Source organism: Manis pentadactyla, chromosome 4, assembly GCF_030020395.1.
Source record: "Manis pentadactyla isolate mManPen7 chromosome 4, mManPen7.hap1, whole genome shotgun sequence".
Taxonomy (NCBI): domain Eukaryota; kingdom Metazoa; phylum Chordata; class Mammalia; order Pholidota; family Manidae; genus Manis; species Manis pentadactyla.
Window position 1 is genome coordinate 112,236,672 of NC_080022.1, and position 27,013 is coordinate 112,263,684.

General features: G+C 38.1%; 1 protein-coding gene across 7 annotated transcripts in view; it reads left to right on the forward strand.

The window, feature by feature from the left end:
* Positions 1 to 26,024, forward strand: part of GABPB2 (GA binding protein transcription factor subunit beta 2) — a 37,828-nt gene extending 11,804 nt beyond the window's left edge. For 2 of the 7 annotated variants that reach the window (XM_036905194.2, XM_036905200.2), the window contains 4 exons: positions 5,709 to 5,825; positions 13,918 to 14,103; positions 17,070 to 17,191; positions 17,343 to 22,312. In XM_036905194.2, the coding sequence (XP_036761089.2) occupies positions 5,709 to 5,825; positions 13,918 to 14,103; positions 17,070 to 17,191; positions 17,343 to 17,642 (725 nt within the window). In that variant the 3' untranslated portion in view covers positions 17,643 to 22,312. Of the gene's footprint in view, positions 1 to 5,708; positions 5,826 to 13,917; positions 14,104 to 17,069; positions 17,192 to 17,342; positions 22,313 to 22,524; positions 22,695 to 25,221 lie in introns of those variants that run through there. The other 5 variants (XM_057500716.1, XM_036905197.2, XM_036905198.2 and 2 more) reach the window with 5 other exon arrangements.
* Positions 26,025 to 27,013: the final 989 nt, after the last annotated feature.

Here is a 27,013-nt window from a genome sequence, read left to right on the forward strand (position 1 = left end):
GGGAGAATATATTTGTAAATGACATATCCAACAAGGGGTTAACATCCAAAATATATAAAGAACTCACACACCTCAACACCCAAAAAGCAAATAACCCAATTAAAATGTGGGAAGAGGATATGAAGAAACAGTTCTCCAAAGAAGAAATTCAGATGGCCAATGGACACATGAAAAGATGCTCCACATCACTAATCATCAGAGAAATGCAAATTAAAACCACAATGAGGTATCACCTCACACCAGTAAGGATGGCCAGCATCAAAAAGACTAAGAACAACAAATGCTGGTGAGGATGTGGAGAAAGGGGAACCCTCCTACACTACTGGTGGGAATGTAAGTTAGTTCAACCATTGTGGAAAGCAATATGGAGGTTCCTCAAAAAACTAAAAATAGAAATACAATTTCACCCGGGAGTCGCACTCCTTGGAATTTACCCAAAGTATACAACTTCTCAAGACTCAAAAAGACATATGCACCCCTATGTTCACTGCAGCACTTTTTACAATAGCCAAGATATGGAAGCAACCTAAGTGTCCATCAGTAGATGAACGGATAAAGAAGAGGTGGTACATACACACAATGAAATACTATTCAACCATAAGAAAGCAACAAATCCTACCATTTGCAACAACATGGATGGAGCTGGAGGATATTATGCTCAGTGAAATAAGCCAGGTGGAGAAAGACAAGTGCCAGGTGATTTCCCTCATTTGTGGAGTATAACAATGAAGCAAAACTGAAAGAACAAAATAACAGCAGACTCAGAGACTCCAAGAAGGGACTAGTGGTTACCAAAGGGGAGGGTTGTGGGAGGGTGGGTTGGGAGGAAGGGAGAAGGGGATTGAGGGGTATTATATTTAGTACACATAGTGTGGGGGCTCACGGGGAAAACTGTGTAGCATAGAGAAGGCAAACAGTGAATCTGTGGCATCTTACTACACTGATGGACAGTGCCTGCATTGGGGTATGGGTGGGGACTTGATAATATGAGTAAATGTAGTGACCACATTGTTTTTTCATGTGAAACCTTCATAAGAGTGTATGTCAATAATACCTTAATTTAAAAAATTTTTTAAAGATTTTATATCAATGATATCTTGAGTTAAAAAAAAAGTACCGGTTTTGGTCAGCCATTAAAAGAAAAATCCCACCACATGCAACACAGATGGATCTAGAGAGTATTATGTTCAGTGAAATAAGCCACGTGTAGAAAGACAAATACCATGATTTCACTTACTTGTGGAATATAAAAACAAAGCAAATCAGAAGGAACAAAACAGCATTAAATTCAGACACTGAAAAGTGACCACTGGTTACAAAGGGGAAGGAAGAGGAGGGGGCGGCGGCCGGGGATAAAAGGGCACAATAATTTACGATCACAATATAAGTTATCACAGGGACTGTTGAACCACTGTGATGTACATTTGAAACCAACATAAGATTGTATTTAATGATACTTTAATGACAAAAAGTTAAAAAATACAGATTTTGGAATCCAATGAATTAGGTTCTAATCTGGGCTCTAACTAATTATATGACCTTAGGCAAATTAGTTTTTCTTGATCTAGTTTTCATTAACTCACTGAGATTGTTTAACTTACTACCAGCACATTCCCCCAAATCCTGAAGAGTTTATTTAAGCCACATCCTGAATAGTAACAGGGGTGGTCACTGATAAGGCCATTTGTCTTCTAAAAAGACAAGAATCTATGCACATTTTACTTCACTTGATGTTGAATCTTATATTGAATAGAAGGAAGCAATTAACACTTATTATATTAAGCAATAATTAACATTATTTAACAATAAAGTACTTCATTTTCCTAGAATTCACTGTGATAATTCTGAAGGGGTTATTTGCATTGTCTCTACATTTTCAATTGTGTGTATCAGAACACTAAACCTAATTTTTAAAAATTATGTTTAAATCAAAAGGAAGAGCACCCTTAGGTTAGAACTATCATATACTAAAAATATATATAATGCATTTCTCATTAAATAGTTATACCCATCTATTCTCCTTTTGCTGGGTGGCCTACCTGATGTTTGGCCTACCTGAGCTTTAATTAAAACAACCTTGTGTGTGTGTGTGTGTGTGTGTGTGTGTGGTGTGTGTGTGTCTGTCTATATTTTTAACTGTGGTAAAATAATAACAGCCTTGTTTATTGCTTGCTAGTGACTTATTGTCACATATATTCTAAGCTCCATGAGGGATATATGTATGTGTACAAAACTTGCTTGTTCCTTGTTTGTTTCATTTGTGAGTTCTTATGTCATCATTTGGCATGATAGACTGAGTGAGAAGAGAAGCATGAACTAAGCAGGAAAATTAGGGAATAGGCTACAGCTGAATCTTTCTGTGCAAAAAGCCATTAGTCATAGGCTCCTTTCTGCATGTCAGGCAATATTCCACTCAGACTATTTGGTTCCCTGAGTATTTTATGAGAGAAGTAGAATAAGATGGGGATATCAGCACTATTTCCACCCTCATCCCCACTCCCACAGTCATCATCCAGAAGCTTTGAAGTTTGCAGCTATGAGGAGTACTGTACCAGTAAGTTACTGTACCTTTTTTAAGGAAAATCTTCTGAAATTTAAATTTATAAACCAGTTAAATTACTACTTAGATTAATCATATCAAAAAAGGATTCTTTGTTCTCTGAAAGGATTTGTTATAAGGAGTGTTAAATAGGAGTTTCCTTAAGTATTTTTAAGTATTTTACAGAAAACTGACTTTTGATAGAAGAACGGAAAGAATCTTTAATCATAGGTAGTGAGAAAGCTTAAGAGCACATTTAAAAAGAAGGTAAGTATATCAGTTGAAATCCAATAAGGTGACAAATTTACATGGCAATGTATATAATTGCATTATATATTATATATTATATAGAGATTATATAGATTATATATAGATAGATATATAACATCTGTCTATATATAAAATTTCTAAACTTATATGTATAATTTATAAAGAATTATTAGTAACAGTGGGTTAGCTACTAAGAGGTGAGGCAAACCCTAAAGAATACAGGAATATCCCATATAGGAGCTACTACTTTTGTACAACAAAATTTTATCTCATACCAGCTGACAAGAAATGTTTAGAGGATCCAGTTTTAGTATCACAAGGCAGGGCAAAGAAAGGTGGATTTGGCAAAAATTCACTGGCACAATAAGTATCTCTGAAATTATAATGAAAGACATAGGAGGATGCATTTCATTTTATAAAAGTTAGATTTATGCAAAATTGTTGAGTAATACTTCTGGTTCATAAAGTTAGGCATATCTGTTGCCAAATCTAATGCACTTTCCTCTTAAAACTTAGCTGTAAGAATAGCACACAGATAAAAGAGAATAGGTAGCCACAGTGATCAAAACAATTTGATACTGGCACAAGAACAGACCCATAGACCAATGGAACAGACTAGAGAGCCCAGATATAAACCCAAGCATATATGGTCAATTAATATACGATAAAGGAGCCATGGATATACAATGGGGAAATGACAGCCTCTTTAACAACTGGTGTTGGCAAAACTGGACCACTACATGCAAGAGAATGAATCTGGATTATTGTCTAACCCCATACAGAAAAGTAAATTCAAAATGGATCAAAGACCTGAATGTAAGTCATGAAACCATAAAACTCTTAGAAGAAAACATAGGCAAAACTCTCTTGAATATAAACATGAGCAACTTTTCCTGAAAGCATCTCCTCAGGCAAGGGAAACAAAATAAAAAATGAACAAATGGGACTACATCATGCTAAAAAGCTTCTGTATGGCAAAGGACACCATCCGCAGAACAAAAAGGCATCCTACAGTATGGAAGAATATATTTGTTAATGACATATCTGACAAGGGGTTAATATCCAAAATATATAAAGAACTCACACACCTCAACACCCAAAAAGCAAATAACCCTATTAAAAAATGGCAGAGGATATGAACAGACACTTCTCCAAAGAAGAAATTCAGGTGGTTGACAGGCACATGAAAAGATGCTCCACATCACTAATTATCAAATAATGAAATAATTTGATATTTGCAAATTGGAAATGCAGATTAAAAACCACAACAAGATATCACCTCACACCTGTTAGGATGGTCAGTATCGAAAAGACTAGGAACAACAAATTCTGGTGAGGATGAGGAGAAAGGGGAACCCTCCTACACTGCTGGCAGGAATGTAAACTAGTTCAACCATTGTGGAAAGCAATATGGAGGTTCCTCAAAATACTAAAAATAGAAATACCATTTGACCCAGGAATTCCACTCCTAGGAATTTACCCAAAGAAAACAACTTCTCAGGTTCAAAAAGATGCACTATTTACAGTAGCCAAGGTATTAAAGCAACCTAAGTGTCCATCAGTAGATGAATGGATAAAGAAGATGTGGTACATATACACAATGGAATATTATTCGGCCATAAGAAGAAAACAAATCCTACCATTTGCAACAACATGGATGAGCTAGAGGGTATTATGCTCAGTGAAATAAGCCAGGCGGAGAAAGACAAATACCAAATGATTTCACTCATCTGTGGAGTATAAGAACAAAGCAAAAACTGAAGGAACAAAACAGCAGCAGATTCACAGAATCCAAGAAGGGACTAACAGTTACCAAAGGGAAAGGGACAGGGGAGGATGGGTGGGAAGGGAGAGATAAGGAGAATAAGGGCCATTACGATTAGCACACATAGGGGGGATCACGGGGAAGGCAGTATAGCACAGAGGAGATGAGTAGTGACTCTATAGCATCTTACTACGCTGATGGACAGTGACTGTAATGGGGTATGTGATGGGGACTTGAGAATGGGGGGAATATAGTAACCACAATGTTGCTCATGTGATTGTACCAAAATAAAAAAAATAGGTTATTAACAGACTTTCTTTTTAGATCAAATATTTTTATAATACATGGAAGTCAGTTATTTTGAGTGATGCAGTACAGTGGGATTTCAGAATATGCTGTTGCCTAAATATGTATGTATCCCTACCATGCCACTTTCTTAAGTTCCAGATCCACCTAGTGACTTACTGCCTCATGCAGCAAACACTGCCACCCCTCTCTCTCCCTCCTTCCTCCTTCCCCTTTCTACCTCTGTCCTTTTCTTGGTCTTTTCTTAACAAAGTTTTTTTTTTAATTGCATCATGACATAACTAAAGTAGGTCATTATTTTTTAGCATTAATCAGTTGTACTACCCTTTAACATTCAGTATGCATCAGGTTTTTAACTGCCCTTGCAACTAGAAGGGCAGTCCTATTCTTCATACTTATTTATCTGTTGAATAGAGATAGTATGGTTGTGTACAGCCTTGGAGGGGCCTATTCCCTCACCACTGCTCAGCTTGGGAAGGAGCATGCTCTGTATGCTCACCACCTGCTGCTGAGGAGCGCTCTGACAGGCAGCCTAGGGAATGGACGATACTTGTGGTCTGTTAGCTACCAATGCTTCACACTGGCAGTGCTAAGAGAAGGACCAAATGAGGGGAATGTAGTGGCCCTATACTAAGCATATTACTTCAGTCCACTTTAAAGGGAAAACTTTTTAAACCTTAAAAGTGTTTTATTTTTAATACCATGGTAATTCATTTATATCAGTTTGTATTAGCATGATTAAAGACATTAGAGTAAAAAACTGAGGTTTTGATTTTATCTCGAGTTATTTTCTCTGCCGGAGCTCATTTGCCTTTTTTACTGAAATAGGTACCCCTCATGCTTCCTCAGCAGTACACTTCTCAAATTCTACCACCTCAGTGCTGGCTACCCTTGCAGCTCTTGCTGAGGCATCAGTCCCCCTCTCCAACTCACACAGAGCCACAGGTAGGTAAGGGGTATCTGCTAGGTGGGTCACCATTTCATCTTCTGTTTAAAAACCTCCAGCGGATTTAATTCACATGAAATATTAAAGAATTATGGTGAATTAGAGACAACTAGGAAAAAGGGATGTAGGGTCATGGAACACCAGAAAGAATAATCACTGACATAATCAGACACCTGAATAGTATGAAAGAACGACTAAAGTATTCCTTTATATTTTTGCAGTTTCAAGTTTGTTTGCCCTGACTCCAGTTGCTTCAGATTGACATGTCTAGTCTTATATTAACAGATTTTTTGGAAATACTCTGTTGTGTTTTGACTGATGCTATCATGGAATGATTCAAAATAGCAGCCTAGATATCTTGTATTAAAGTATTATACATAGGACTTCTACCTCTCTCATTGTCATATCCCATGTACTTCATGTTGGCTTACTTTTGTTTTCACTGGAGATGTTATTTTGGCACTTCCAATGGAGTTGGGCAGTCATATGCTATATAGAACCCTTCTGATATTTAAAACAAAAAAGGGTTCAAGTCACTTAGAGCAGGTAATCTACAGGGGAGACGTTTAGGGCTTAATATAGGTAGGGGCAAATAGTCATAGGTAGAGCTAAATAGTCATCTAGGAATCTTTCTGTAACCCTTCTGCAACCCTCTAGTGGTCTGCTCTATCATAAAGGAAAGCAGATTGTTCAGATTTCTTTCTCCCATTGACATTTGGGTGGTGAGAACATTCTTCCAATCCTATTTTTCTGACTGGCAGCAGTCATAAAGATCTTGGGTGTATGGAACAGAGAAAGCATGACAGAGAGAAAGGGATATATTAAACTTGTGCTTGTTATTTTGATTTGCTCTTTGATCTTGGATAAACCATTTAACTTCTCCAGGTCAGTTTCCTCATCTCTGACATCACAGTTAGATTAGGTTATCTATCAAGCTCCTTTAGTTGTCATATATTTTTAAAAATTTTTTATCAAGGTATTATTGACATACACTTTTAGGAAGGTTTCACATAAAAAAACAATGTGGTTACTACATTTACCTATATTATCAAGTCCCCACCCATACCCCTATGCAGTCACTGTCCATCTGTGTAGTAAGATGCCACAGATTCACAATTCAGCTTCTCTGTGCTACACTGTTGTCCCCGTGATACCCCACACCATGTGTACTAAACATAATGCCCCTCAATCCCCTTCTCCCGACCCGCCCTCCCACACTCCTCCCCTTTGGTAACCACTAGTCCCTTCTTGTAATCTGTGAGTCTGCTGCTATTTTGTTCCTTCAGTTTTGCTTCATTGTTATACTCCACAAATGAGGGAAATCATTTGGCACTTGTCTTTCTCCACCGGTCTTATTCAACTGAGCATAATGTCCTTCAGCTCCATCCATGTTGTTGCATATGGTAGGATTTGTTTCTTTCTTATGGCTGAATAGTATTCCATTGTGTGTATGTACCACACCTCCTTTATTCATTCATCTACTGATGGACACTTAGGTTGCTTCCATATCTTGGCTATTGTAAAAAGTGCTGCAGTGAACATAGGGGTGCGTATGTCTTTTTCAATCTGAGAAGTTGTATTCTTTGGGTAAATTCCAAGGAGTGGGATTCCTGGGTGAAATGGTATTTCTATTTTTAGTTTTTTGAGGAACCTCCATACTGCTTTCCACAGTGGTTGAACTAGCTTACATTCCCACCAGCAGTGTAGGAGGGTTCCCCTTTCTCTGCACCCTCACCAGCATTTGTTGTTCTTGGTCTTTTTGATGCTGACCATCCTTAGTTGTGTGAGGTGATACCTCATTGTGGTTTTAATTTGCATTTCCCTGATAATTAGTGATGTGGGGCATCTTTTCATGTGTCTGTTGGCCATCTGAACTTCTTCTTTGGAGAACTGTCTTTTCATATCCTCTGCCCATTTGTTAATCAGGTTATTTGCTTTTTGGGTGTTGAGACGTGTAAGTTCTTTATATATTTTGGATGCTAACCCCTGTCGGATATGTCATTTACAAATATATTCTCCCATACTGTAGGATGCCTTCTTGTTCTGTTGATGGTGTCCTTTGCCGTACAGAAACTTTTTAGTTTGATGTACTCCATGAGTTCATTTTTGCTTTTGTTTCACTTGCTCGAGGAGATGCGTTCAGGAAGTTGCTCATGCTTATATTCAGGAGATTTTTGCCTATGTTGTCTTCTAAGAGTTTTATGGTTTCATGACTTAACATTCAGGTATTTGATCCATTTTGATTTTACTTTTCTATATGGAGTTAAACAATAATCCAGTTTCATTCTCTTGCATATAGCTGTTCACTTTTGCCAACAGCAGCTGTTGAAGAGGCTGTCATTTCCTCATTCTATGTCCATGGCTCCTTTATCATATATTAATTGACCATATGGGTTTATATCAGGCTCTCTAGCCTGTTCCATTGGTCTATGGGTCTGTTCTTGTGCCAGTACCAAATTGTCTTGATTACTGTGGCTTTGTAGTAGAGCTTGAAGTTGGGGAGCATAATCCCCCCCCCCACTTTATTCTTCTATCTCAGGATTGCTTTGGCTATTTGGGGTCTTTTGTGGTTCCATATGAATTTTAGAACAATTTTCTCTAGTTTGTTGAAGAATGCTGTTGGTATTTTGATAGGAATTGCATTGAATCTGTAGATTGCCTTAGGCAGGATGGCCATTTTGACAATATTAATTCTTCCTATCCATGAGCACAGATTGTGTTTCCATTTATTGTTATCTTCTTTAATTTCTGTCATAAGTGTCTTGTAGTTTTCAGAGTATAGTTCGAAAACTTCCTTAGTTAGGTTTATTCCTAGGTGTTTTATTCTTTTTGATGCAACTGTGAATGATATTGTTTTCCTTATTTCTCTCTCTGCTAGTTTGTTGTTAGTGTGTAGGAATGCCACAGATTTCTGTGTATTAATTTTCTATCCTGCTACTTTGCTGAATTTAGATTTTAGATCTTGTATTTGGGAGTGGATTCTTTAGAGTTTTTTATGTACAATATCTTGTCATCTGCAAACAGGGACAGTTTAACTTCTTCCTTGCCAATCTGGATGCCTTTTATTTCTTTGTGTTGTCTGATTGCTGTGGCCAGGACCTCCAGTACTATGTTGAATAGAAGTGAGGAGAGTGGGCATCCTTGTCTTGTTTCCGATCTTAAAGGAAAAGCTTTCAGCTTCTCGCTGTTAAGTATAATGTTGGCTGTGGGTTTGTCATCTATGGCCTTCATTATGTTGAGGTACTTGCCCTCTATACACATTTTCTTCAGAGTTTTTATCATGAATGGATGTTGAATTTTGTCAAATGATTTTTCAGCATCTATGGAGATGAACATGTGGTTTTTGTCCTTCTTTTTATTGATGTGGTGGACGATGTTGATGGATTTTAGAACGTTGTACCATCCTTGCAACCCTGGAATAAATTCTGCTTGATCATGATGGATGATCTTTTGATGTATTTTTGAATTTGGTTTGCTAATATTTTGTTGAGTATTTTTGCATCTATGTTCATCAGGGATATTGCTCTGTAATTTTCTTTTTTTGTGGTGTCTTTGCCTGGTTTTGGTATTAGAGTGATGCTGGCCTCATAGAATGAGTTTAGAAGTATTCCCTCTTCTTCTACTCTTTGGAAAACTTTAAGGAGGATGGGTATTAGGTCTTCACTAAATGTTTGATAAAATTCAGCGGTGAAGCCATCTGGTTCAGAGGTTTTGTTCTTAGGTGGGTTTTTGATTACCAGTTCAATTGCTGGTAATTGGTCTGTTCAGATTTTCTGTTTGTTCCTGGGTCAGCCTTTGAAGGTTGTATTTTTCTAGGAAGTTGTCTGGTTGTTCTAGGTTATCCAGTTTGTTACCATATAATTTTTCATAGTATTTTCTAATAATTCTATGTATTTCTGTGGTGTCCGTAGTGATTTTTCCTTTCCCATTTCTAATTCTGTTTACGTGAGTAGATTCTCTTTTTTTCTTGATAAGTCTGGCTAGGAGTTTATCTATTTTGTTAATTTTCTCGAAGAACCAGCTCTTGCTTTCATTGATTCTTTCTGTTGTTTCATTCTTCTCGATTTTATTTATTTATGCTCTAAACTTTATTATTTCCCTCCTTCTACTAAATTTGGGCCTCATTCATTCTTCTTTTTCTAGTTTTGGTAATTGTGAGTTTAGACCACTCATATGGGATTGTTCTTCTTTCCTGAGGTAGGCCTGTATTACAATATACTTTCCTCTCAGCACAGCCTTTGCTGCATCCCACAGGTTTTTGCAGTTTTGAATTATTGTTGTCATTTGTCTCCATATATTGCTTGATCTCTGTTTTTATTTGGTCACTGATCCATTAGTTATTTAGGAGCAGTTTGTGAAGCCTCCATGTGTTTGTGGGATGTTTCATTGTCTTTGCATTATTTATTTCTAGTTTCATACCTTTGTGATCTGAGAAGCTGGATGGTACAATTTCAATCTTTTTAAATTTACCAAAGCTCTTTTTGTGGCCTAGTATATGATCTATTCTTGAAAATGTTCCATGTGCACTTGAGAAGAATGTGTATTCTGCTGCTTTTCAGTGTTAAGTTCTGTAGATGTCTGTTAGGTCCATCTGTTCTAATGTGTTGTTCAGTGCCTCTGTCTCCTTACTTATTTTCTTTCTGGTTGATCTATCCTTCAGAGTGAGTGAAATGCTGTAGTCTCCTGGAATGACTGCATTGCATTCTATTCCCCCTTTTAATTCTGTTAGTATTTGTTTGACATATATAGGTGCCTCTGTGTTGGGTGCATAGATATTTATAACGGTTATATCTTCTTGTTGGATAGCCCCTTTATCATTATGTAATTTCCTTCTTTGTGTCTTGTGAATTTCGTTTTGAAGTCTATTTTGTCTGATACAAGTACTGCAACTCCTCCTTTTTTCTCCCTGTTAGTTGCATGAAATATCTTTCTCCATCCCTTCACTTTTAGTCTGTGTATGTCTTTGGGTTTGAAGTGAGTCTCTTGTAGGCAGCATATAGATGGGTCTTGTTTTTTTATCCATTCAGTGACTCTTTGTTTTTTGATTGGTGCATTCAGTCAATTTACATTTAGGGTGATTATCAATAGGTATGTACTTATTGCCATTGCAGGCTTTAGATTCGTGGTTACCAAAGGATCAAGGTTAACTTCCTTACTCTCTAAGAGTCTAACTTAACTCACTTAATATGCTATTACAAACACAATCTAAAGGTTCTTTTTTTTTCTCCTCCTTTTTCTTCTTCTTCCATTCTTTATATATTAGGTATCATATTCTGTACTCTTTGTCTATTCCTTGATTGACTTTGGGGATAGTTAATTTAATTTTGCATTTGATAGTAATTAGCTGTTCTACTTTATTTACTGTGGTTTTGTTACCTCTGGTGACAGCTATTAAAGCTTAGAACACTTCCATCTATAGCAGCCCCTCCAAAATACACTGTAGAGATGGTTTGTGGGAGGTAAATTCTCTTAGCTTTTGCTTATCTGGAAATTGTTTAATCCTTCCTTCAAATTTAAATGATAATCTTGCCAGATAAACTAATCTTGGTTCAAGGCCCTTCTGCTTCATTGCATTAAATACATCATGCCACTCCCTTCTGGCCTGTAAGGTTGCTGCTGAGAAGTCTGATGATAGCCTGATGGGCTTTCCTTTGTATGTGATCTTATTTCTCTGTCTGGCTGCATTTAGTATTCTGTTCTTATCCTTGATCTTTGCCATTTTAATTACTATATGTCTTAGTGTTGTCTTCCTTGGGTCCCTTGTGTTGGGAGATCTGTGGATCTCCATGACCTGAGAGACTATCACCTTCCCCAGATTGGGGAAGTTTTCAGCAATTACCTCCTCAGAGACACTTTCTACCCCCTCTTTCTTCTTCTTCAGGCACCCCTATAATGTGAATATTGTTCCATTTGGATTGGTCACACAGTTCTCTCAATATTCTTTCAGTCTTAGAGATCCTTTTTTCTCTCTGTGCCTCAGCTTCTTTGTATTCCTCTTCTCTAGTTTCTCTTTCATTTATCGTCTCCTCCACCATATCTAATAAGCTTTTAATACCCTCCATTGTGCTCTTCAACCATTGGATCTCTGACCAGAATTAGTTCCTGAGTTCTTGAATATCTTTCTGTACCTCCATGAGCATGTTAATGATTTTTATTTTGAACTCCCTTTCAGGAAGATTCATGAGGTTGATGTCATTTAAATCTTTCTCAGTAGTTGTATTAATAATTTTACTTTGAACCAGGTTCCTTTGGCATTTCATATTTGTATATGGCGCCATCTAGTGTCCAGAATCTCTACTCTCTGGAGCTGCTCAGCCCCTGAAGCAATGTCAGGGGTCGCAGCAGAGTGGTATTGGTGCCTGGAGGGAGGAAAGAGCTGTTTTCTGCTTCCCAGCTGCTATGCCTGTCTCCACTGCCAGAACCAGTGGGCTGAGCACACAAGTATAAGCCTCTATGCTTTGCGTTTGTCATTGTTGTAGACAGATCTTCCCTCTGGCTGTCCTAATGCCCTGGTAGGGTTTGCTGGTTTGTGAGCCAGGTGGGGTTGGCCTGGAGAAAGGCACAGTAGGCTGCGTATCATGGAAGGGGTCCTTGGAGCTGTGTTGCCAGCCAGGGAGCTGGAGCACCTGAGGATCGTGAAAGCTCTCAACCTGCTGGGCAGAGTGCACCCAGACAATTTTGTCTACCTGTCTTTTCTCCTGAGCAGTAGGCTCTGTGAAAACCTTGCCCCTTTAGCAGCCCTCTTGCTAAGGGCTTCCTTGTTAGGAAGTCTCTCAGACTGCCCACCTTTCTTACTTCCATCCCTGCTTTCCACAAGTGGCTGCAATCTCAGTCTCTCCAGGAATTCTGGCTATTTTAGCTTTCCAACCCTCTAATCATGAAAGTACCATGCAGGCACCATGAAATGTAGGTTTGTACTCCCAGAGCAGATCTCCTGAGTTAGGTATTCAGCAGTCCCAGGCCTCCACTCCCTCCCTGCTCAGTTTCTCTTCCTCCCACTGGTGAGCTGGGGTGGGGGAGGGGCTTGTGTCCCTCTAGGCCACAGCTTTGGTACATTACCCTGTTCTGTGAGGTCTGCTCTTTTCTCCAGGTGTATGCAGTCTGGTGCAGTCCTCTTTCCTGTTGTTCTCTCAGGATTAGTTGTATTAATTGTATTTTCATATTATATGAGTTTTAGGAAGAAGCCTCTATCTCACCTCTCACGCTGCAATCTTTAATCCTCCCCCCTCAGTTGTAATATTTAACTGTTGTTTGTTTCTAAGAGATGTGAATGTCCTGTTTCCATTGAACCACCTGATGTGTCTCATATGGATAGTCCATAGTCCACTTATTGCAAAGTTCTACTTGTAACTCTTTAGATAGAGAAATTCCATAATGGTGGGAACTGTTTTCCCTAATAGTTACTTGGGGATATTGACTAACCAAGCTGAAAATCTTGTTCCAACATACTACATGTAAAGCACTTAGAAGGGTGTATCTGGCACATAGTAAATAGTGTTAGTTGCTATTTATACTATTGTTTACCTGTCAGATGAGAAAAGACTCCTACCGTTTCTTCAGTGCTTTGACCTCTTTAATAGTGCCTCCATTTTCCCATAGAAATAGATCATTTACTTCAGTATATAATTACTTTTCCAAGATCTATATGTTTAGTTAGACTTTCAGGATGCTTCCTGAAAACACGGGTTCCATGCTCAAATATACTGGAGAAAGTCAGTATACCTTATCTCCTAATGGAGAATCAGAATGCTGATTAGGCTATTGAGTCCTCTAAAACTTTCTACAAAAGAAACAAACAAAAATATTTAAGCATATTAAACCAACATTGTGAAAGTGTATTTGTACATAGAACCATCTTTAATGAAAACTATTAATATTTCAATTAAGACATTTTAGAAAATACTGTTCTAATGCATTTGTGTTTTCTTTTCTCCTCTGACTTAGCATTTTTCACAAGAGCTTGCTTTTGTGAACTGTTGAATCTAACATTTTCAAGTTTTCCTATCCCTGGTATTATCAATTTCAAGGAGACTGAGATTGCTAAACTCCTATATTTTAAAAAGCTGAAATTTTAAATTTTTTCTTCTCCAGTTAATTCAGAGGAAATCATAGAAGGAAATTTTGTTGACTCATCAGTCCAGCAAGTGGTGGGGAGTGGAGGCCAGAGGGTCATCACCATAGTGACTGATGGAGTCCCTCTGGGTAATATCCAAACTGCAATCCCTACTGGAGGCATTGGTCAGCCATTTATTGTAACTATGCAAGATGGACAGCAAGGTGAGTTATTCCATTTAGACAGTTGTTTATTAAAATTTAGACACTCAACACTCCTCTAAAAATGAGGCATTAAGACAGGCAATGAGAATGGGAGAATGACGAATGTCAGATGGGATAAAGAAGCTCTGAAAATGAAAAAGAAATTAGGCTGGCAAAAGCTAATTCCCTAATACATATAAAATTTTTTAGTAAAAACCAATAAGCTGGTAGGAAAAAAGTGCAAATAATATGAACCAGTAGTTCACAGAAAAGAAGATACAGATGGTTCTTAGAAATAGGGAAATATTGTCAACCTACTTCATATATAACAAGAAAAATGCAAATAAATACTACACTGAGATACCAGTATAACACTGTGCTGTCAAGGGTGTGGGGAAACAGGTACTCTTATAAATCTCTGGTGAGAGTGTAAATGTATCCTTTAAAGAGCAAATTGGTAATATCTATCAGTATTAAAGATACACGTAGCTTTTGGCTAAAAAGTTCTTTTTCTGTTAATTTATATTCACACAGAAATGACATATATATGAAATTATTAATTACAGCAGTATTTAATCATCAAAGATCAAAAAGAACCTAAGTATATGTCAGTAAGGAACTGGATAAATAAAGTTTGGTGCACCCATGCAATAGAATACTATGCAGCTCTTAGAAACAATGAAGAAATTCCTTATATACCAATATGGTCTGATCTCCAAAATATATTGTTCAGTGACAAGAGCAAGATGCAGGACAATGTGTAGCATTTGCTACATTTGTATTTTTAAATAAGGGGAATTATATGTATATTTGCTAACATATTCATTGACTTCATAGACCATCTGTGGAATAACATTCAAGAATAACATTGATAACATTGGTTGCTTTCTAGGAGGGGACCTTGGGGGCTGGGGATGGATGGGAGGCTTTTTACTATATATACTTTTATAGTTTTTAATTTTTGTGAACCATGTGGATGTATTATTCAAAAAATACATGAGTAAATTTTTGAGAGGAGAAAGAAACTTATCATTGCAGCTTCAGTTCTTGAAAAGTTTGAAAGGAGGGTTGGTATAATTACCTTTGTGTCACCAAAATTTTGACTTGACCTAAATAATCATGGGGACTTTACAATTTTCAGATTATTTGAATTGATTGATAGATTTTTGCAGCATGGGAAGGGAGAGTAGGAATTAAACCTTTATAATTCAAGCGTTGGTATCATAAATTCTTATTAGTTTATTTGGAAATATACTACTGATGTTTTTGTGAATATCAAAACAAATACATTGGGGGCTCATTGGATGGGGGAGAGACTCTGCTTTATAATGGAGCTAAATAAAAGAGAGCAGAGTTGTTTTGAAGAAAAAAAATTTAAAGCTTGAGATTTTGCCTAGATGAACTTCACTACTTTTCATAAATGTGTTAAACCAGGTCCAAAGAAGGAAAGCTTAGATTTTGTGAATTATCTGTAGGAAATTTTAAATCAACTAAATTTCCACTTAACAGATATCTGAACTGCTTTCCACTACCATCAGGGAATACAGCTAATTTTTAAATTAATGAAACCAAATAACTAGACAAATTTTCTGTATTAAATAAAAGTCATAACACATTCTAAAACCTAAATATGATTCTTAATGTTTCATTTTAAGTTAATTGTAGATTCATATACAGTTGTAAGAAATAATAGAGATCCCATCATGTATCAAAACCCAGTTCCCCCCATATGGTAATTTTACATAACTATAGTATAATATCACAGATAGGAAATTGACATGGATACAATCTACTAACCTTACTGAGATCTTTACAGTTTTGTATTTTAATATGTATGTGCATGTACTTAATGCAAATTAATATATATGTATATTTGTGTAAGCACTAACACACTCAAGATACAGAATAGTTCCATCATAGGGCTCCCTCGTGCTATTCATATCCGTAGCTACCTTCCTTCCCACCCCATTCCTAATTCCTGGCAACTACTCTCTGTCTCTACCCTTTTGTCATTTCAAGAAGGTTATATAAATGGGATCGTACAGTATGTAAACTTTCGAGATGGGCTGTTTTCCTCTCAGCATAGTTTCCTTAAGATCCATCCAAGTTCATATTTGAATCAATAGTTTACTCTTTATTGCTGAGTATTATTCCGTGGTATGGATGTACCACAGTTTGTTTAACTGTTCAGCCATTGAAGGACATTTAAGTTGTTTTCAGTTTTTGGCTATCTATGAATAAAACTATTATGATCAATCATGTTCAGGTTTTATGGGAACATATATTTTCAGTTCTCTGGGATAAATGCCCAGAAGTGCAATTGCTGGGTCATGTAGTAAGTGCATGTTTAGTTTTGTAGGAAACTGCCAAACACAGTCCTCCAGCATAACTACAATTTTACATTCCCACCAGCAATTTATGAATAATTTAGTTTCTCCACGTCCTTGGCAGCATTTGATATTATTTCTATTTTTTTTTAATTTAGTCATTCTGGCAGATGTATAGTATGTGCATGTGGGTATTTGTGCATCTGTGTTGGCCCTTTTCTCATTTATGAGCAGATAAATGATTGAATTAGGTACAGTTAATAGCAAACTGCTTTCATGAGATGCTTCTCAAAAGTCTTAAAGATACCGGGTCTTCTTTAGCAAGTTATCCCCACAGAATTGTAGGCTAATTGGTCATAGCTTCTGACCTAGAGTCAGATATCTTTCTGTAAAAGCATCAGACCTGGGTCTTAATTATGTGGCTTACAAAACCTAAAAATCTTTACCCTTTCTTCCTATGGCCTTCTGCTGGCCTCTCTAATCCTCTCTCTTTCTCTCTGAAGAGCCATGCCTTACCTTTTGACTGAAAAATCCAAAGAGATATGAACAATAAGATATCAGAGAATGTATTTCAGTTCATTTTCTAATTTAAAGCAAGCAAAACCTCTTAATGTTTTACTATGTATTCATCACCTCCAATTGGTGTCCTTTGGCTTGTAGTTCTAACTGTACCTGCTGGTCAAGTTGCAGAGGAGACTATAATTGAAGAAGAAGCAGAGAAGTTGCCACTGACTAAAAAACCAAGAATAGAAGAAATGACAAATAGTATGGAGGAAAGCAAGGTATTGTTTTTAGCAGTGGTAGAAGAGAAAGGAGAATCAAAAGCTATATGTGACTTTTAAGGCCTGAACCCTTCTTTATCTTTTCATTTACTTTCTAGATAATCTGTGATAAGGAATTCTTACCTGGTGGTGACATGGTTTACTTTTACAGGAGGGCACTGAAAGAGAGCTATTACAGCAGCAGCTCCAGGAGGCCAGTCGAAGAGCACAGGAATACCAACACCAGCTCCTAAAGAAAGAGCAGGAGGCAGAACAGTACCACCTAAAGCTGGAGGCCATGGCCCAACAACAGCCCAAAGGAGTTGATTTCACCGTGGTTGAAGAGGTGGCTGAGGTAGATGCTGTAGTAGTCACAGAGGAGGAGATAGAAGAGAGAGAGATGGAAGTGACTGAGGCAGGAGAGACCACAGAGTCTCATACTGGAGTTGCTGTGGAAACTGTTCCATCTTAATGTGCAAGGGCTACAACTTGTACTGTGTCCATCTTTTTTTCTCTTTTTAAAAGAAAATACAGAGGACAAACATTATATAAAAATTAAGACTGTTCTTAAGAAGAAAACTATAGCAGGGTATTATGGTTGGGCTCAGGAAGGCTCTCTATGCAACTGGAAAATTCAAAGCCAAATTTAGGGAACACTTCTTCTGAGGAACCAAAAGAAGGACCAAATTTCTCAGCTCACATCATTGCTTTAAGCATAGGGGTTAAAGAATGCTGATGTTGTGGGTTGATGGTTTTTTAAATAACTAACTTTATATAAAAAGATTTTAGGATAACATTCCTAATACAGACACCCAGAGACGTTAATAATTGTACCATTAAGTGACCTGAAAATTTTCCTCAGATATATGAACCTGTTAGAGAAGAAAATTAATTAGGAGGGGGTTAGAAGCAAACTTCTGGGAAGAGAAAGGAATGTATTCCACTTGCAAAGGAACAGGCACTCCCCACTATCCTGAGTGAGTTTCAATGAAAAGAAATTTGTGGCTGTCTTGACTAAATTTGCTTCCATGTGTCCAGAGCTCTAATGCCAGTTTGAGAAACTGACAGAATTTTTAAAAACTGGAAGGGAAAGAAAACTTTCGTTCATGTGGGAGAAGTGTATGTAAACCCAAAATCCTCCATACTGTGTTTCCACAACATTGGAACATGGTCAAAAAGAGGCTTGCAGGGTTATAAAACAATCTGGTCTTGAAATACAAACTTTGCTATGGCTGAATTTTATAAAATTGTAATCAGGAGAATATTCTGTTATTAGAACAACTTGCTTCCAAACATTTATTTATATAATACCAAACTTTAATACCAAAATTTTGCTGAGTTTTCTAAGTGTGTCCTTTCTGTGGAGCCTACATGGTTTACTTTTATATGCAAAAAAAAAAGAAGGGAGGAGAAATGAATGCTGAGGATGTTGTGTAGTTCTGTGTCCATATGATATGGGATGACTGAATTGCCCTGTTTCCTTAAGTCAGGCCTGAGCAGAGCTTTTGTGCCTTTTAGGTGTTCAGTGTGTGTTGGCAAAGGGAGTAAGAATTATCAGCGCCATAAAGTAAGGAACCAAAGATTCTGGCCAGATACTTCACCTCCCTTACACCCTTTCTCTCCCATTATTCCTGCTCCCTGTGGCTAAGCACTTGTGGAAAGTGTTTCATTGCTGGATTTTCTTTGCAAAACTCCAGCTTGGAGTTTTTTCAAAAAAAGGAGAATATGGATAGAAAGCGGTTGTGGATAGGTAACATCACAGAGGTTATCGCCTTTGAAATTGGGTTCTCGTCATTCTAGACTTGCTTGCTTGCTTTGTTGTAAATTAGAAGAAGAAACCAGAGGGAGATGTGCCAAGTAAACATTTGAATGACTGTTTAGAATATGGTTTTCTCAATTAGCGATCATGGGGAAAACATTTTTAATTTGGAATAAAACTTGACGGTTAACATGGTTCTTTTTACCTTGATTAGCGAAGTAATTTGCTGCAGTTTTCCAGAGTTATAGAATCATTTGGGACTCAAAATATACTGAAAACCTAACTCCCCAAACCAAATTTAACAAGTGGAATTGTCTATTAGAGGCCTCTAGGTAAAAATATCAGTTCTTTGAAATTAATCTTGGCTATCAGCCACCTTAGCTAAGTTTTCTCCATGGACTTGAGTACTGATGAGCAGATGATCAGAGATTACTCTGGGCTGTTGGAGATGACAGAGAAATGCAGTGAAGGAGCCTAGGTAAGGATGAGGGTCAAATTATGGTTTCTGATGTCAAATCATCTTGTTTCTGTTCTGTTGTTTTTCTCTTTTTAGGTCCCTTTGTGAATCAAGTGCTAATGAAAAGCTGCTATTGTGTGTTATTTCAGAGCCTTAGCTTAACTATGGAGGGACCAAGTGTCATTTTAGATGTGTTTTGCTTATGTTCTTTGTATGTTTTTATATATCAGTTCTTATGTATCAATCCTGGTTATGTTCCTACATACCAATTTTAATTTGTTTTTTTCCCCCTCTTTCCTGTTAAATGGGTAGAGGTTAACTCTGCAGAAGATATCCAGGCCCAAATACCTCACTGTCTGGGATAGTTTCTGTTTGGGGACATGGAGTTTCTACCCAACATTCCCTTCTGAGCATACAGAGTTCCTACTGTTTGGGGAACTGTTTAGAGGTTCTTATTATTCTCTTTCTGCAGGAGACTATCATTCCCACCCAAAAAAAATATCTAACATAGCTCAAGTCATTTTTGATAATGGGGTCTCTGAGATAGGGAGTTAAAGGAAAGGTTAGGTTAGGGAGAGCAGAATGGAATTTCGGGAAATGTTGCTGGATCTTCTGGGTTAGGGGATTCCAACTGGCTTATTGGCTAGATTGTATTACACAGAATCAACAGTAAGTGGTTCAGAGTTGGTATTTTAGCAGTACCTTGAGCAAACCTGGAGCCTAGGATGATTGCCTAGTTTCAAATAAAGCTGCTTTAACAATATCAGTATATCAATATAGGAATTGTAGACTCTGTATTTGTATTTTAGTCTTAAGCTTTTGCCCCCCACCCCCCAGAAAAGAGAAAGAAAGAAATCTTAATATTTCTGTCTTGTTCCTGGCTTCAGGGAAATTACTTATAAATGTATAATTGTAAATTTCCTTCCTATCACTACCTCTGTGGGATCTCTTAATTATACTAGAGTTGAGGTCTCTTAATTGAAGTATTGGGAGAACTTGGCTTTATGTTTTCTATATTTTGAATTCAGTGACTGAAAAGATGTTATTTTTTGTGTCAAATCTGTGTTTTGTTTTTTGTTTTGCCTTTCCTCCATCTTCATCCTTACCATTACATTCTTAAAATGTTTGTGTCTGCTCGATAATGTTAGAAATTTATGGCATACAAAATAACTTTTTTTATATTAATATAGAAGAAATGAATTTACCAGAGGGCTCTCCAGTTGATTTAGGTATTGTGTGACTAGAGCATTTTTAATACCCCCTTCCTGGGTGTATATTAGTGTGTATGTGTGTAAATACATACAGATTTTCCTTTTCTCTTTGTTTATTTGAGGTTCAACTTTAAAAGTACCTAGTGTAACCTGGAAATATTTTTATTTTATTAAACACATTAGAGAGGATTTATTTGGATTCACTAAAGGAGCTAAGGAAGAAAAGGCATCATTTGGCCCTTTTCTGAGAGGTGTGCTCTAATAGGCAATAATGAGAAACCTGAGGAGTGAGGCCCCAGGGAGAACCAGTACCTGGCATTACAGAGATTTGTTAAGCACACAGTATGATGACACCATGTAAGCTGAAAGGTTAGAGCAGTGGTGGATAGAGATGCAGCTGCCCTTCCATAGAGCAAGCCTCCTTCCACTCCTATGGCAGCTATTTTGACTGGCACTTGTAAAATTTCTTACACCTCTGAACAAGAAATCAACTCTAGATAAAGGGCCATCATAAAGGAGCAGACATTCTATGCATCTACTTTCTCAGTTTATAAATCTCATACTTTTGAGAAATTATCATTTTTAGAAAGTTTGTGTGGCACTCTCCTAACTCACAACATTATGGACCTCCAGAGCTAGAAGATTTGAGACATATAGTGAACTCTTCCCATAAGTTTAATATTGAGAAATTTAATACCAGTTTTTGTCCAAATTTATTGGAGAATGGCCTCTATTCTCTATTCCTTGTGCAGACATTTCTGTATGCCCAATAAAGGAGCTTTAGAATGGAATACATGTCAAGACCACCTATATTCTGCTCTAGGCTCTTATATCTGTTTCCATTTTATGTGATGAATATTTTTCCCTTCTGAGTTAGCACTCTATTTCCTATGCCAATATATTTAACAAGAGACTAGGAGCAAGAAGGATGTTAATGGTAACTCAAATTAAGCAGCTTTGAGCCTCTGCTGCTGACCTTTTTTTTTTTTTTTGCCTTTTTGCCTCTCTGGAACTAGGGGTTAGGGTGACCTTCCTTGACTTTACAGTAGCATTTGGCTTGTTAATGGCAGGAAACGGTGATTCCTTCTCTCTCTCCTCCCCTTTCCTCTCTAACTTACTTCTGCTTCTGTGACCCCATTGTTCTTATCTCATTGCATCTTTGCCAGGCATTAAGAGATTTAATTAGTAGGTCATTTCTGATATATGGGCCCTCTTTTTCCTCTTTCCACTCTCCTCCTTCCCTACTATATATTTTCTATTTATTCTGAAGTGTTTTGTTTCTGAGAATCAGTCTATGTCTCACCCTATATCCTGTGCTTCCTAGTTGGTTTCAGGCATCTCGCTCTATCAGCAATAATGATAGCAGCTCCCTTCTCTGGCTTTGCCCTGTGGACCGTCCTTATGCTAAGGCCATTTGTGTTGGTGGGGGAGAGAATGTGAAAGGGTGAGGCACCTAGATTCTTCTAAGAATGTCCTCAGTTTTTCAGGTTGCTTGACAGCTTTACATTCAGTGTGTTTTAGGAAAACTTAAATACACTTCTCTTTTTTATTTGGATTTTAATAAAACAGGATTTGGTTCTGATGAGCGAATTTGTGTGTATGTGTGTGTGGGTGAGCATTTGTATGTGTATCCACATATACAGATCTTTATATAAAATTTTTGTACTATCATTTAAGATAAAGATGTTTCTTAATAAAATGTCAAAGTCTTAACATTCAGAGTGTCACTGAAATTTTTCCCATCTCCCTGGCAAAAATTGTATCTACTCTGCTCACAGATAAACCTCAATGGCAAGTTTTCCCCTGTCTGACTGAGCTAATGAGGGCAGAGCAGGGGGAGGATGTTTGGGGATACGAGGGGTGGTGCTTCTTTCTCCTGTTGGGATCTGTCTAACCCATTCACATTCTCTGCGTTTTCCTTATCTAGCTACTCCTTACGTGGTATCCTTAACAAGCAAAAGCAAGTTGAGGTAAGAACTGAAGTGAAAATGGAGAGAGCTTGACTGACTTTTTGAATTTACAGCTTCCCCAAAACTGAAGGAACAAAATAGCAGCAGATTCACAGACTCCAAGAAGGGACTAGTGGTTACCAAAGGGGTGGAGTGGGGTACAGTGGGTGGGAAGGGAGGGAGAAGAGGATTATGGGATCATGATTGGTGCACATGGTTTGTGTGGGGGTCACGGGGAAGACAGTGTAGCACAGTGAAGATAAGTAGGGACTCTGTGGCATCTTACTCCACTGATGGACAGTGACTGCAGTGGGGTATGGGGGGAACTCAATAATAAGGGTGAATGTAATAGCCACATTGTTTTTCTTGTGAAACCTTCATAAGAGTGTACATCAATGATACCTTATTAAAAAAAAATTTGCAACTTCCCTTTTCTCATCCTCAAATCCCCTCCCAAGAGAGGAAAACAGTAGCTGAAGGAAATAATTCTATGCGTTGAGTAAAGTCAATGCTGAGATAAAGGGGGAGGGGGGGAAACATCAGACTTACGGAGGCTTAGAAATAATGGTTTTGCTTTGCTGACTTCTCAGCTATTCTTAGTTGATAAGGTGCTTATTGCTCTCTCAGTCCAACTCAGCACACATTTATTAAGTTAATTCAAGTAGCAGTTTGGTGTGGCATAAACCCCATTGATAGCCAGGGTTGAATAGACCCATCTGGCTGGAGTGATGGGTGCCCCTATTTAGGGTATAGTGTTCTCAAAAGCTGCTCCATTGGCAATAAAGATGCCTTTCTTAAATCAAGAAGGGTAATACTAAAGTCAAGGACATACAAGCATCTGTGTTCAACAACTAGAATCTTCAGGGAAGTTCCCAAAGCCACTGTGTAAGAAATTGAACACCTAACATGTACTAGGATGCATGTAGATAACTGCTTTTTGGTAAATGTATATAGTCAACAAATACTTGTACAATTAATTAAAAGGTACATCTGGAAGATCCTTCATAATTGCACATATGGTCTTTGCTGAAAGAAAAAGAGCAGACTTGAACCTTGAGAAGCAAAGCACTAAGAGTCTTGAATTAAAATCCTAGTGAGAGAAATCATCAGGAATATGGGAAAGTTGGAAGGGAATTCAAGAGAGAGGAACCTAGAGTTCTCAGAAAGGTAATATTCTTAAATGATAGGAAAAAACATGAACTAGGGCAAATTTCCTAAGATTTTTTTTTTCTCTGTGTGAAAGTTAGCCCTCTAATCCAACAAGATCAGTAGGTAGAAAGTACAAGAAAAGGCTTAAGTGGGAGGAACCTAGTGATAACTACACGTGTGTAGGGTTTGTGCCAGATGTGTAAGTTAGTTAAGACTATAGGGGAGCAAAGACTATACCCTTGAGCAAAGTGTGCATTCTATTCCTATAAATGTTCCTGAAGTTTAAAAGTTTTTATTGTAAAGGAAAGTGATGTTTGAGAGACCAGTGTTATAAACCATAACAAGAGCTTCCATGCTTTTAAGTTTTTGCTGCATGTCTGACAATGGGCTAGGCACTTTGCATACACACAAACATACCTATCTTGCAAACATACACAACTCGTGTATTATTTTCAGTACATAGATACAAAAGGACGGGTTGTGACTTCGCTGAGTCCCTCAGCTTTAAAAAATTGTTTCAAACTTTCTAAAGCTACAGTTTCTACATAGTTACTATTAGTGTTAGTTTCTTATAAAGTTTGTCCCTTAATCAGAATACTGTCTTAAATCACTAGCTTTGGACAGTTTAATTCATCTCAAATTGCAGTTAAGAAACTGAAAAGTAACTTCTCTGAGCAGTCTTCCCTGTAAATTCTCCAAAGTAAATTTTCCTTCAAAACTAATTTAGGAGGTATCTCCTTAAAGTTGCTGGCAGCAGTATTTGAGCAAGGAGAGTCAAAGGTAATAGATGGGATATTCATCTCTCAGTATATGGATATCTTCTCTTTTCTTCCAGATTATTCTTCTCCTCCCTGTATCTTATTCTCTATCCTGGGAGGCTAACCTGCATGAATTTTATCAATGGAGTGCCTGTGCTTTGGCTTCCAGTTGTAATCACCCAATAGGAATCTCTGGCAGGAGACTTGGAGGACAGAAAAATCTGAAATCAGTGTATTGATTTCCAAGTTCCTTCTCTTGGGGTCACCTGGGCCTAGCTGTATCATTTGGTTAAAGGTCACTGCTCCTCTCAATGCAATCTCTCCTTCCAGGAGAACCATTACCTCCCTTTTCCCTTTCAGGCCTAAAGCTGTTACTAGTCTCCAGTTGCTGACCTATCCCTTGCCCACACTTTTAAAAAATAGTCCTCATTACTTTGAGCACGTCATCGGTTTCCTGTTGGGACCCTAATACACCTGATAAAGGTAGGTGATCTTTTGTATCCATAGGCTTTATATTTTATCCATGTACTTGAGCCCTTAATGTCATACATGTAAACTTAAATCTTTAGTTCTGAAGGGTCAGCTGCTGGATTAAGTAGCAGAGAATGACTCATACCTATGTGGTTCCCAAGTGTGGGATAGTGGCCTCATGGAGACAAAAATCTGAAAGACAATAATAGCTCAGGCCCTTGTGACTTAGCTCCCAAAGAGCCCAAGATGCTGAACAGCTTTTCATGCTATATGACTGTAGAACCTTCTGTGATTCAGGTCCCCAAAGCCTTACACAAGCTGATGGACTCTGCCTACTGGGGACCCGGTTTCTCCATAACCTCCCAGGATACTTCTGAGAAATCATCTTAGAAATCTCTCAGGACGACAACTTACTCTCTTATTGGCACATTGTTTTTTCTGAAGACAAAGTTTGAGTTAATATCCTAATTTTTAAAAAAAGGCTATCAGCAGATTGCTTACTTGGTGTCATGTTTCTCTGTTGTGATAATTTCTTTGATTTCATCCCCTTATTATTCACTACTCTCTCTCAGGATGAGGTATTTCAAAAATATTAATGAATTGCATACTTGGTAGTAGACTACCTTATCTTGGATAAATAACCTTTTCCCTCAAAGTGCTTAATTTAAACCTATATATTTAAATGGAACTTTACAGCACTGTGAGCTATGTTCTTTCTAGACTCTACAAAAGAAACCGAGGCTCAGAGAGGGTAGTTGAATTGCCAAGGTCACACACACAACTATTAAATGGCAGAGTCCAAGGACTGTTGCTCTCACTAGCCCTGAGAAGGTTCTGAGAGTCCAGCTTAGGCATTCTTGGTGAAGGAAGTCGCTGTACTTTATAAATACGAATAAATGAATTCCCTTCACAATTAAACTGAATTCAGGACTTTAACTTGTAAACTGCTTTTGCCTACAGAGTCACAAGGTTAAATTTCTATTGTACTTCCTTTTTGAGGATCATTCATTTACCCCTTTCCTTGTGACCACCTTCAGGACAAGAACTGAAGTATTTGCCGAGGGCTGTAAAAGGCAGTAGCCTTAATTTTTTTTGGTCCTGGCTTTAACATTTTGATTTGTATTAGGGTAATAGGGAAAGATTCTCCACTCCTTCCTTGCTCTCCTTCACTATCTAGGAAATGAGAGATGGTTTCAAAGCATCCTGGTTTAAGTAAGGTATCCAATGAGGGGAAAAACAGACCTGAAAGGACCTCTCCAACCCGGTGAAACAAGCCCCAAAGAGTTGGGGGACCCTGGACGACAACCAGATTTAACCAAACAAGCTAACTGAGGTGTGAGCAATGTTCAGAGAACATTTAAACACCTGAGAGTAAAATCTGTAAATGAAGTTTATAAGGATACAAAGGAAACGAGTTACTTAGAAGTAGATAGCTGTTAGTCATAGCCGAAGCGGGAGTTTGGAGGAACCACGATCTCTCAGCGTACCCTGTTTTTTCCTTTAGAAAGCGTTTTTACAAACTACCATACTTGAGACCCTCAAACAGCCCCATTTTTCAGAGAAAACGAAGGTGCAGGGCAGAGCTTTGGCTTGTCAGTATCACAAATATAACAATCTCAGGGTTCTTCACCAAGTTGTTCTCAGCGGTTTTCCTGCGATCAGAGGGAGCGACTGACGAGGCATCTTTAGCAGAGGAGTTTGGTCCCACCTCCAGGTGGCGCCAGCAGGAGCGCGCCTAGGGCTCCAACTGGGCGGATACTCCGGCTACGAGCCGGCAAAAACCTGAAGCGCAAGGTAGCGGGTGGAGCAGGTGACCCTGTTCGACCCTCTCATTGGCCCCTGGGGTAACGGACAGGTACCTGCAGCCAGCCCCAGGCCGAGGGTACGCATGCGTGCGTGGGAAGCGCTTGAACCCCGCTCCTGCTCTGCGAAAGTGAGCTGCTCTTTGGGGGGAACTGTTGGGGGCCAAACCTCTGCCTCCAGCTGTGCCGAATCCTCCGCTGGTTTTTGTTTGTAGCGTACCCCTCATGCGACCCAGACTCTCTAAATGCTCTTTGGGACAAGATTCCCTGTTGTGAAACTTAAATCA